The sequence below is a fragment of the Arvicola amphibius genome, chromosome 5 (genome assembly GCF_903992535.2).
Source record: "Arvicola amphibius chromosome 5, mArvAmp1.2, whole genome shotgun sequence".
In the NCBI taxonomy this organism is placed as follows: domain Eukaryota; kingdom Metazoa; phylum Chordata; class Mammalia; order Rodentia; family Cricetidae; genus Arvicola; species Arvicola amphibius.
Genome location: NC_052051.1, coordinates 65,223,968 through 65,237,542, shown reverse-complemented (window position 1 = coordinate 65,237,542; position 13,575 = coordinate 65,223,968). Strand labels below are relative to the sequence as shown.

General features: G+C 37.0%; 1 protein-coding gene across 1 annotated transcript in view; it reads right to left on the bottom strand.

Annotated features, from left to right (window-relative positions):
* Bbox1 (gamma-butyrobetaine hydroxylase 1) overlaps positions 1 to 13,575 on the bottom strand; it is a 39,946-nt gene that overhangs the window by 22,590 nt on the left and 3,781 nt on the right. Inside the window, exon 3 of the mRNA XM_038330486.2 lies at positions 4,049 to 4,247. Within this exon, the coding sequence (XP_038186414.1) occupies positions 4,049 to 4,247 (199 nt within the window). The remainder of the gene's footprint in view (positions 1 to 4,048; positions 4,248 to 13,575) is intronic.

The window sequence follows — 13,575 nt, the reverse complement described above, 5'->3', positions numbered from 1 at the left end:
CAATTGGGATAGTTTACAGCTTCATTCATTTTCTTTTATACTGAACTTGTCATAATTAAAATCAGGCTATTCAACAAAAAAAGCAAACATTATTTTATGTTATAAATTAGTGAAGAAGAAAATTCACATTTTGTCCTTCCTCATTGGCCACTGAGAATCCAAAATTTGTTCATTTGGGTGAAAAGTAAATGCATGCTGTTTTCTATCATAATGCCTGGACTTCAGAAGAAAGTATTGGAATAATTTCACAGAACAGGGTTTGGCTGACGGAGATACTTTCCTTGCAGCTCAAGAGGCTTCCAGATCAAGGAGGATGCGCCAGGGACAGTTGTTGAAAGGGGCGATGAAAAAGCTTTGTTGACTAAGTTAGAAAGACCAGCAAAGCAAAAACAAAGAACCCCACTAACACAAACAAACCATAACATAACATGAAATAAAACCAGCCCTAAACAGGCTTGGCCCAAGGTGTCTGTCAAGAGAATAAAAGATAGGGGATGGAAAAATCATGTGAAAAGGTTTATAAAGAAGGGATGGAAGCAAGTCTGAGCAAACAACTGAGGAAGGGACTATGATGACAGTCACTTCTCACAGAATCTCTGCAGTACAGGCACTAAGCTGGCCCTAAAAATTGACCTTTGATTACCTCCATTTTCAGTGGTCAGGAGGCAATGAGATACCCATGTCTTAGCTTAGTTTTTGGCAGGCTTGAGGAGGAATGGTATGTGTTTGAGCTAGAATAACGTGGGGGTGAGGAGGAGATGACACATACACTGAGTGGTCAGTTAAATAGGTGTTATGATTGCCATACATACTTATAAATGGTAGTGTGCATAAATTAAATTATGAGTGTTGTGTGTTTATGTGTGGGTTTGTGCACATGAATCCAGGTGCCCAAGGAGACCAGAAGTGACTGTTGGATCTCCTGGAGCTGGAGTTACAAGCAATATTACAATGCCCTAAACGTAGTTTTTTTAAAGGCCATCTTGTTAGCTAGATGCTACTCCATTTTCATTCTATTTGCATTGCTTTGTGCTGTATTGAGAGGGCATTCATCCCCTTGGATCTTCTATTGGCATGTGCCAATTGAAATATTACTTCATTTGCAATGTCAAATGTCTCTGGCTTCTTTGAAGTTTGGTCTTTGGTTTTAGTGAAATTTTATTTGTTTAGATTATTTAGAGAAAGCTAACTGAAGTATTCATATTCATCCATATATAGTAACCAGCAAACATCAATTTTCTATAACATAAAAACTCAAGCCTAGTTTAGAAAAAAACGCCTAGTATAGTTTCTTACATACACTGATCTTCAAGAAACACATTCTGTTTCATTGACAGCAATTCCTTCTTTAAGATTTACTCTGTAGGATACATTCTCCACATTCTAAGTTATAATCATGGAAGATGGCGCTATTCAGGAAAAATGTAGTTTAGGATTACTGGTTTACATTATGTCATGAAGTTAAAATATTTTTTTACATAATAGTTTCTTCATAGATTCCCCAAAGGGCTTCTGTAAGTTCAATAATTTATTTTTGTTGGTGCGGGAGGAGTTCTCACTCTCAGTTTCTACTCTGTATAAAATCCATCGCTCTGAATCAAGACTTAAATCTTGAAAAGATTACTATTGTTTTTTACAGCCTTCTCTTCACATCCGTATGTAATTGACAAAACTGAAAGTGTGCGTTTGTTTACCACATTTCATTCTTTATTCCAGGAAAGTTTTCATCATCGGGCACTAGTGCACGTGTAGAAACTGACATGTACTTTGTCCACAAATAGGTTGTCATTTTGATTTAGTTGAATGTAAGTTTGTAATTATGAAATGCTACAACTACTACTGTATTCATCTGCTATTTGGTAGCCCATTAAAAACATCTAAGCATGCATTTTGGCATTAAGCATCTATCTGCACCTACTATATACAAAGATTGCATGAAAAGCTGTAATCTATTGTTTTTTATTTTGCAAATCAAGTAACCATTGAGATGATAGCCAAGAACTAAAACTAACTATTCTCAATGTTCTCTAAAAAAGCTATTCTAAATGTTCCTTAAACATTTAATCTAGTAACTATTTAAATGAAAAGGAACAAGTGGATACTTATTTTTCAAGCATATAATAAGGGGCTTTTGTGACATACAACTGTGAGAGTTCAGAGGTTGTACGGCACCCGAAGTTCTACTGTTTATGTCTAGAAGGGTCCCTTCCTCTCCACCAGAAGTTCTCAATTACACATGAAAATCATCTGCTGAGTTATTAAAGTTCCAAGACAGAGGTCAAATATTGCTCATGTTAAAGAAAAGTTCTGAAGATAGGACCCAGATATCTGTAGTTTTAAAATGACCTACTCCAAAATGTTGCCCAGGCCGAGACACACTATTTTAGGTGCCCTTTAGAATGCTAATGAAAGTCCCTGAATATTTTTTTTCAAATCTCATGTTACCCAAACTTGAATATCTCTTTCTTACACCATCAAGAAGGGGAGCAGAAAAGAAGGATAACTTCAAAGAAAATACTGAGTTTATCCCAATCTCTTGACACCAACAGTAATAACCAAGTTCAAAATAGGCAAGCAAAACAAAATCAGCATGACAACAAAACCCTGTGCTAGTTATTGAGTTTAGAGAATTAAAAATTGCAGAAAATGTGGAGGAAAATCTGTGGGTACAGTTGTGAGGTGGCAAGAAAGGGAAATCTTGACACAGGTGAAGAGTGAGAGAGTTTGGGAAGTTTGGATCATCAGGGAAAGGTGTGGTGGGATAGGATAAACCATCCCGGCTGGGTGGGAAGGTCTTGGAAAAATGGAATCAAGAGGTATAGCTGGTCTGATTTGTTTTGACAGTGGACCATTACTATTTATTCCAAAATATTTCACAATATTAGATCAGTGGCCAAGTTATTAAGTCCCTTTATAGGACCTGTAGAAACAAAACAAAACAAATGTCAAACCACAAATCATGATTAAGATTCTGACCCCCCAGTTAGATGGGTGATTGGTTTGGGTTGAGCTAGGAACCTCTTAAAGAGTACCCAAACTGGTCACTGTTATGAAATTGTGAAGTACATTGGAATAGAGTCAAATGTTTGTCGTTCATAAATGAACACTAAGCAAAATAACTTGAAGAAGATTTATTGAGAGGTGTTCCATTTAGCTCAACTCAACAACTTCTCATGTATTTTCTTCATGTTATTTTCACTGAAGGAGAGGCAACCCTGGATTTATGTTTTGCCTCATTTATTATTACTCATATAAACTTGAATTACCAATTAATCCTTTGAATTTCATATTTCCTATTCACAAACCAAAGGATAGTCTCTATTTCAGAAACTTTATAGGAATTAAAGAAAAATATTAATAATTTTGAATATTTCTTCCCTTTCATTGGTCTATGATTATTGAAATATCTATGACAGCATATGTTCTTGTAACTGAAAAAACCTATATGCATTTTATAAAGCAAATCTACTAATAGTGTAAGTAAATCCATATGCTAAGGGTCTGGAGTAGGTTGTCTGTGTCCAACCATGACATAGTCTTTTGCTATGACAAACTCACTAAAGTGATTGAGGGTAGATGACTAAATGTTGTTAATCATCTGTGTATTTTCCTCTCCACTAGGGACAACATAACCCTATGATATCACAGCCTTGCAGGTCTGAAGAGGGAGACTTCAGCTAATGATGCAAGGTACAGCCTGTTTTTAATCAGTAGATTGCTGGCATGAGAGGCTTAGGTTGTGGGTTGCTAGATCTGGTTTTTCAAGAAAAGATAAGTCTACATAAATTTCAAGCCTCCTAGTTTTCGAGTATTAATAACTAATTCTATTTTCTTTCAACAGCTTAGGGGCCAAACCAAACACATCTGAGTAAGACTGTGTCTTCCAGTGTGTAAACGTTGGCTTGTGAAGGTCTCTTTCACTGCTAATATTTTCTGCAATATAAGCACAACAATAATTGTAGTTATCTTACAATCAAAGCCTAACTGCTCTTGAGGATAGACCCAACTGTATTTGTGTTGGCAGAACCCAAACCATTTGAAGACTCACCCATAGAATGTGAGGTACAAAAAGCCAATCCTTTTCCCAAGTTTTGTGATCTCTCCACATTTGTCAGCCGCTCCAGTGAGTCTCACAATGCCTACTCTCTTGAGGCTGGAGAGCCATTTGTATGCATGCTCATCATCTTTTAACACATCTCCAAAATTCAGAGTAGGCAGCTGAAGCTCTGAGCCCCAGTATTGACATTCTGTGGATTAAGAAAATTTAAAAAACTAGATTATCTTGTTTTTAGACAAGACACTAACCTAGAGAGAAAACACAGTCATTGGAGTTAATCTTTGATTTATTATGTGTTGGTCATATCAGAAATTCTGGTCACTGGGTTCTTTTTCTTTGGGGCTTTGCCTATTATATTCTTCTTACTTATAATATGTCTGGCGTACAACAGGTATTCAATAAGTCCAATCTATTCAAAGATATGTTGATTAGATGGTGACAAAATGGCCCTTGATATCTGTATCCTTAAGACTTCTCAACCAGGAAACCACAGCGAGATACTGTGTGCATAACAGGCAGGTTACATTGTTTGATTCCAAATAGTGATAAAATTAGATTTCTGCCCTAGAACAGCATTACGACTATTCTGGCAGGAGGGTAGGGACAGATTCTTCTTCATCTTATTTCTTTTGCTTGGATGTTGTCTTGTAATCAAGCTGTTGTTTGAGGTCAACGCGATGGAAATGTGTTCCTGAGATGCATTGGGTGGCAGTGCCAAAAAAAGATAAGGTCAGATCTCTCTTTTGTGTTCTCTCATTCATGATGATGAAATGCTCATAAATATGTTTGCTTCAGAAAATAGAAAGGAAAACAGCCATAAAAAATTATGGGCTTGAAAACCTCAATTTCCTAAAAGAAGTAGAACACAGAGGGAATGTTTGCTGATCTATTCATGCTCTTTCTTTACTGGGAAGGAAACGGCCTCCGCACAGAAATCCTTCTAAACCCGTAAAAGAATAAGGACTCAGAGACTCATTATCATGAGCAATGCTATTTCTCTAGCTAGGGAATGTGTTATAGATGGAAGCCATACCCGATGCCTCTAGTTTAAAAATGAAGAATGGATCAATGATTGTTTCTTACAGTAGTTCTGACTTGACCATCATTTTCTTTTTGAGGTCCACACAGATATTTCTATTCTAATAGAAAACTTTTGGAAGATAGTAGCTCTATCTGTGGGAAGATATATACAGATGCACAGCCACTTGCTGCTCCTCCAGCAGTTACAGGAGAGTATCTGCAGGAATGAGTCATGTGTTTATTAGGAAGACCTAATCATCCTGCTAATGTGCATAGTGCCCACATTTCTGGATTATTACACATAACCATTTATATATTGAGCCAGAATTATTGGATATTTTCATATTGGCTTTGGTATTCCTATTATCCCTTAACTATTCCTATTATTGCCTCAACTACAAGGGATGTTTCCAGCTCTGTGGATATCCCCACAGAAGTTAAGTAATTTAAAAATGAATATTTTTTTTGGTGTTTAGAAAAATGTTTTGTGTTGTAACTGAAGCAGCATAGGCAGATGCTGTAGCATGATAATGTGCAGTAGAACGTTCTGAAGTGATGGAAGTATTAGTGTGCTCCAGTACCATAGCTACTACTAATGTATTGATCCTTGATATATGAGTGATAGAACAAGAAATTATTTTTTATTCATTTGTTTTTAATTTTTACCTAAAATTTGAACCCTTGTATGAAACTTGTATTAGACAGGGGATGATAGATAGGAAATAGAGGCAGAATTATCTGCCTTTGAATCATTGTTCTGCCTTTTATCAGCTTGTTTCTAGGCGTCTGAGTTTTAGCTTCATTTGTTCAGCAAGGACTATTACAGCTTCTCTGCAGGTCTTTTATAGCTCTGTCATGAGACTGCACAGAGACTCTGTTATGACACATGGCACACATTATAATAATAGTGCAGCAACTGTTTGCTAAAAATTTCTGGAAGTTATGCAAAGGGCTTGATGCCTTACAATTTTATTTTTTTAATCACCATAACAAATATGTGGGGTGGATGATTTTATTATTTACTAATGAATTCTGGAGAAGGACAAAAGTAGCACAAGGTGTGTAGATAACAGTTTGCAGCGCTAGGTAGAAAATCCAGGTGACTGATCCCAATGGCTAGCATAGAACTTGATTGCTTGAAGCACTATCATCATGAATATTTTTTGAGGTTGTGGTTACATTTCTCACTTCTTTTTCCTCCCTCCAAACCTTCCCATTAACCCCTAACTATTCTCCTTAAATTAATGGCCAGCCTATTTTTTTCAAAAATTTTTATTGTATTAATGCATATATATGTATTCATATATTCTTAAATACAACTTGTTTATTCCATATAATTTTACTTGAATGTATGTTTTCAGTACTGATATTTGGCTCTAGACAACTAATTGGTATACTTTTTATTGGGGAAGACCGCCTCTCTCACTCCCAGCTTTCTTCAGTTGTCTATAGTTCTTTGTGTAAGGTTGAGACCTCATGAACATTTCTTTTATATTGTTTATTGGAATGCCCATAGATTATCCTGTTCCTTACAAAAAGAAATGTAATAGGTAACAAGGAAAGCAGGGTAACTTATACTGGGGAATAACTTTGTTTGAAGTTGTTAAGGCATGGGTGTTTAAAGATAAACTTTGGCAACTAGTTGGACTTTTAAATGCAAAGAAAACATTAGGAATAGGGCTCAGCTGCATAATATACAATGTCACTTTTCTCTTTGGATGAAATCAACGTTTTTTTCATATTTAAAAGAAGTTTCTCTTCTGTAACTCCTGCCAGTGTATTCAGACCCTTTATTTTAACTTTAATAATAGTTAATATCATGCTCAAAAATTCAGTTATTATGGGAAAAAACTGGAATTAAAATTATTTTCACAACAGAATTTTAATTAGTTGTTTTTTTTTATAATGGTCTAAGTATACTGCAAATAGAAATTTCTTTGATGGAGAGAGATGAGGCTGACACTTATTTGTGCGCATAAGAATAAATATTTAGAATGTACTTAGGGATTATTCTGGTGAGGTAGAGTAGAGTAGCAGTTGCAGGTTCTCTACCAATGTTCAGGACTTCACTAACCCTAGTGAGTCGGCTAGGTTTCAGGGCCAGGCATGGTTTTCTTCTTGTTGGGTATGTCTTAAATCCATTTAGAGAGCTGCAGGTATTGCCAAGGTGTGCATGGCACTACTGCACTCTTAGGGCTATTGTGCCATGTTGGTGGTTGTTGAAGCTCTTCTACAAATCATCCCCCACACCTAAGGCTCAGGGCTCAGTGCAGATCAGGGAGTGGAAAGGCAGTCAGAGCCAGAGAATAACAGAGCTTCTTCTAAGATTATATCTCCTAGTAATGTCAAAAGCTATATAACATCTTGCCAATAAGAACCAAACAAAAACAGTAACAACAGACATGCTAAAGTAGAATGGGAGAAATGCCATGGGACCTCAGAACTTTAGACAACTAAGGGATGTTGAAAGCAAGAGGAAAAATTTTCCCTGGGAAACGCACATCAATTTATTATCTAATTCCAAGTGGTTGGCCCTGAAAACATACATACAAGCAGCATTATACAGACAGAGCAGGTTACTTTTAGGAGTATATATGAACATACATATATGTCCATAACAACAACTAATAAAAAGGTAATGAATTTGAAAGAGAGCCAGGAAGTGTATGTAGAAGTTTGGAGGGAGGGAAGGGAAAGGGGAAATGATGTAATTATATTATAATCTCCATACATAAATAAAAAAGGAAATTTCAAAGATATAAATTACACCCAAGAAGGATTTATTTAGGACACATGCTATAAATATTTAGAGGATGCTTTAATGAAAATTTTTTATATGGGTCATTTCCCCATTATAAACATGTATACTTTCTTGTTGTTTAACAGTATAGAAAGTTGTAGATTTGTGTGTTATTCTCAATATGTGCAACATTAACTGTATTAACATAGAGACGTCAGTAAAACCCATTGGCAACCCAACACCCAGCACAGTCCAAGCTACAAACAATTTTTAATTTAAAGTTTGATTATCATAGTGTGATGATTTTTTTCTTCATTTTCTGTGGGGCTGAGATTAATCCCAGAGCTCTGGCAGGATAGGCAAATGCTCCATCTATCTTTTAAGTTCTACAGAATTAAAATTTTTAAACTGTATCTTTCATTGTAGGAGTGTCTACAATGCCTTCTTGAAACCAGAGACCAAAGGCCAAACGCCAAAGGCCATCTCAGATTGGGTAACAGAGTATAAACCACTATCACATGTCACTGCTTAAAACATGATTTGCATAGATGGTACTATAAATAGCTGGTTGTCAAATCCAATGTATGATCTTAAATATAAATTACTCTAATCATCACTGAGAATTATTAATACTGTGTTTCACTAAACCTGTCTTACAAAGCATTCTATGATGTCCACACACAATACTAAACATCAACATCCTGAGAGTGATTTCAAAACATGTTCCCATTTTCCTCCAACTGCAAAAGAGAACTCTCAGGGGATGCGAAAGAAAATACTTTTGAGTAGAGTAAAACATTTGTCAGGAGAATACATTAAGAACAAATTTAAGCTTCACACTTGGGTCTGGATATATAAACAGACGAGAAATGATGGCATGTGTAAGGTATGGCCACCCCTCCTCATTTAACTTATGGCCTACCTAATGAATACTTCCTCAAACATGCGCTTCACACATCATAAAATTTATGATCCGGCTACATGCCAAATTTCAAGGAGCTGTTTGTGTAAGGGGTCCTACTGAGGGCTAGACATCACATTCCTGGTCCCTGAGTTATAGTTCAGAAAGGAAAAGACACAAAGAAGGTCTTTACTTAAAAATTCACGAGCACAGAAAGCAGGTTTTCAAAGTGTTATTTCAAAAATTTAGTACCTCCTGTCTACCCGCACCACGCTGGGCTTTTGGTTCTAAAATGGCTTATCTAATGTACACAGAACCAGTCAAATTTTTATTCTTTTCTTAATATCTTCATAATATGTTAATTGTATTTCATTTTATAACAAATATAGTTATAATGTAAGTATCATTTTATTATATTTCAGTTTTTATTATGAATAACTTGTAAAGGGCCCACTAAAACTCAATACTTATCCTTAAAAGAGGAGAGAAGTCAGAGGAAAGAACTGGGGCTTAGAGTCTCTTTTCTTCATTGGATGGATGTTGTACTCTTTTATCTCTTGCCCACTGAACTCTCCACGCCTTTAAGATTCTAGTCACTTGTTCTCTCTGAATGTTCAGATGTGATGTGGATTTGAGGATACGTTTGTGTGAAGCACAAAGAGGGAAGAAAGCCCTAGAAGAACTGTTAGTGTATGACTCACTGCTGTTGGCAACGGTGGTCACGAGTGTGGGGCCTTAGGAGACACTACAGTACACATTATTAGTGTCTTGGATATGGAGCAAAGAATCTAAGAACATCACACTACTCTTCATTGATTGAGAGCTACTCAGCACACTACTCTTTATTGGTTAAGGGCTGCTCTTCCTGGCATCCACTTCTGGGTCTTTCAAGCTAAGAATATTCCCTCATACAGGGAGGGAGACCGGTAGTTTCACAGTTATGGGCTGAAATGTGACCATAGCCTCTGAAATGGCCAACCTGAGGAAGCGTGCTGGGTCTGCTAAGAAAGGGTGAGGTATCTGTCTTCTTGGCTCAGCTTTGCTATATACCACAGGGCTTATTTCATGTTGAAATCTTCCTCAACATCTGTTTGTTGAAAAAGATTACCTTCACAATTAAAGACAGGTATTATGATTGAGCTTCCTGCTTGGAACTTTGGGTAGATAGATAAAGAAACAAACACAAATATATAATAGTAAGATTATTGTGTCAAATGCCTGTGAAGCTTGTTACAGTGATAAACAGCTACTGGGAGTGGAGAGGGAACTAGTTGAGACACAGCGCCTCATCTCTGCCTCTCCCACCAGATAGCAACGGACAATGGAGATCATGCCATTGTTTTTATTTTCTCACTAACAATATCTTTTTCCCTCTTTCCCCCTAATAGGCATGAGGGGGAAGAGTACAAAGCAGGTTTTACAGATCAAATTGTGTTCTACATCTCAAATCTTTCCTTTACTTTGACTCATATCTAAGTATTTTATTTAAAAGATTTATTTATTTTTATGTGTACAGATGCTTTATCTCCATGTAAGTGTACTGTGTGTGTGTGTGTGTGTGTGTGTGTGTGTGCAGCTCTGCAGATGCCAGTTAAGGGCATCATATCTCTTACAACTAGAGTGACAAATGATTACGAGCCCTATGGATTATGAGAATCGAACCCTGGTTCTCTAGAAGAGCAATCAGACATTCTAAGCTCTGAGTCATCTCTCCAACCCAACTCTAAAGTCTAGAGTGAATTATATGTGAATATAAAAATGAGGCTTCTAAACAAGTTTAAGCTTCTTAGAAGAGAAAGACGTTTTCCCTTTTATGATGATGGAATAGTCTACATCCATAGGCCTTTGACAAGAATGGCTACCTTCCTGGAGAGTGCAAGACAGAGAGCAGTGAGGTGACATGTCTAGAATGTTTAAAGGTGAAAGGAGCACTTAGGATTCCAGAGACTCTTCTAAGCACTAGACACTGGTCAATTCGTGAAATCCTCACAACAACCCTAAAAAGTATGCACTATCATTGCTCCTGTTTACAGAAATGGACATGGGCCCAGAGCCCAGAGAAGTGCCCAACATCACCTAGCTAACTTGGGTCTCAACTTGATGGAATACCCAACATCCCTGACTCCAAATATGAAGGAGAGGAGTTATACATTGAAAAGAAGTCAACTCCAAGAGATGTAATTTCACCTTACTCTCTGCCCTTTCTGTGGCTATCCCGAGCGATACTAATAATAAGGTCACTGAACATAGTTTGATTTTAATTGTCTGGTGTGTGTGTATGTATGTATGTATGTATGTATGTATGTATGGAGTAGTTAATTGCAGATAAACAACAAACTTCACAAGCTTCCTCTTTATGTGGAAGCTGTCAGTTTGTCACCTTTCTTTTAAAGTTTTATTTTTATGCATGTGTGTTGTGTTTGTGTGTGTGTGTGTGTGTGTGTGTGTGTGTATGCCATGTGTATGGCTTCTCACAGAGGCCAAAAGCAGTGTTTGATTCCCTTAAGCTGGAGTTAACAGTTGTGAACTGTCCAGTTCGGGAGCTGGGACCTGAACTTAGGTTCACTGGAAGAACAGGATGCATAATGAACTACTAAGTCCTCTCTCCAGCACTGCCACCGTTCTTTCAGAACTCCAGTTGTATATATAGAATCACACAGAGTACAGAAGTCCTTGAGATGTCATAGAGACAACTCCTGTGCTATTTCTCTAAGGTGATTAACCCCTTTCTCCTAAACAGCTTTGTGGTTTGTGAGACTCCTTTCACAGCCTTCTCTGTTTTCTTTTGGATATGTTTCAGTTTGTGAAAGTCCCCCAATTTCCTTAATGGAACATTTGTAACTGGTCTGATCCATGCCTCCTTAGTAAGCTCACTGGTATTTTTTTTCTTTTACTAGTAAGCTCGTATCTCTTGGCAGCTTTAACATCATTGGCTCATTTTAGATCTTCTGTTAACCAGAAAGATAGGACTTGAATGTTATCTGAGTATTCTGTCCCCATTATTCACATACTTCATTTCTGAAACTGGTTCGTTGCAAAATTCACAAGTTCACTTAGAGATGAAGATGTACGTCCCACCTGACAAGGGTCTTGTGTCAAAGATAATGGCTTGAGATTTGAATGGTCAATTTGGGCTCAACGCTTTCCATCTGCATGACTTTTGGGAGGCAGGAAACTCTATGTTCAGCCTCCATTAGATAACATGGCAAGAAAATAACCTATTGAGGTATGAAAAGAGAATGAGATAATGCCAGTGAGGAATACAGCGGCTCCACTGCCTGACTGAATCTGCCTTTGAGCTGCAAGTACTGAATGTGTCGAGATGAAAACAGAATGGAGTGACTGCTCTTACTATATGACCGTGAATCTATAGTTATAAAACACACAAAGTCTTGTAGCTATTTATCACTTTCTCTAGTCTCAAGTTTCCATACTTCCTCCTATATTTTCATCTCATGTTTTTCCTAATTTTATTGTAAAAAATTAAAGAACTCAGAAAAGAAATTTTGTCTGCTCTCATTGCCTCACTCACGGACTTGCTTGTGACTTTATGCTTATCATTCTTGGAGGAATAATAGATGAGTCTGTACATTTCTCTTGGTCTCTTACACCACAAAAATGTAAATGCCCAAGGGCTAAAGCCTTCTCTTGTTTTGCTCCCTGTTGTATTTTCAACCCAAGTATATGGCACCTGATATTCAAGAGTCACCCACCAGGACAATGAACGAACACATGAACCATGTGTGGTAGATGTTCAATTCAGGTCATGCAGCAAAGTACTTTTATTTACTGATATGTGTTGCTGATCCAAAGTTTATGTCTTAAATGCATTTTTGAATATCTGCTTATTTATTTATCTGGAAATGACCATATGCCAGGCACTGGCAGTCAAGTTTTAAAATGGTAGAGATTAGAGAAGAGGGACTGCTCTCTACTATCCTGCTAGTAAATAATATGTTTTTCTAAATGCAAAGTCTATACCCATCCTCTCTGCCTCTTAAGCTCCCATTGTCTTCCATACAATTTTTTTTTTGTAGAGCATGCTGTGGCCATCTTTCTCCCTCATGGTTCCCATGGTTCACTTCATAGATACACAGCCATGACCAAGGCCATTCTACAAGGTGACCCTGATCTCTCTACTCATCTTCGTAGAGGAGGCAGGTTATAGTAAAAGAAAAATCAAAGAGTACAAGGTATTGATCGACTTGGAGTTACTTATGATAATACATCAATTATCAAAAGCAGGTAGACAAACACAAAGGTATACAACACAGAAGAAAAGCTTACAGCAAGCATCTGAAACCTGTAAAGGTCTTGAACTCATTTGTCTGGTTTGTCAATAGAGAATCAGCTGAGAGATAAATGGAATGGTATACTTGGAACTCTGTTGGAAAAAACTGATCCTTGCCTTCAGTCTGTGGATCACGCAGTGTATGCAAACTACTTCTTATTTTGGCTTTTGACATCTTTGTTGCTTTGAAATTTCAATATCCAACTCATTTTACTTTCCTAAATTTATTCTTCTGTTTTCTGCTTCTGTGGTTTTTTGCACTCCCTCTTTTCTGTGGGCATTTTCTTCTTTTTCTCTCTGCCTGACAAATTGTTGTTTAAAACTCAGTGTGAGTATCAAACTCTCATTTATAACATATTCTTTGCTTTATGTCATCAATTGTCTTCAGCACATGGTCCTAATGTATTTAATGTATTTTATATCCAGGGTTTCTTTTTCATCTTTCTATTTTCTTACACCTTGGTATTCCCTTCAAAAAACTAAATGTCAAATGTCTGTGCAGCTGAATGGACATCCATGAGGGAAAGATTCTTCTCCACATCTTCCTTTCAGCATGGAGGGACAGT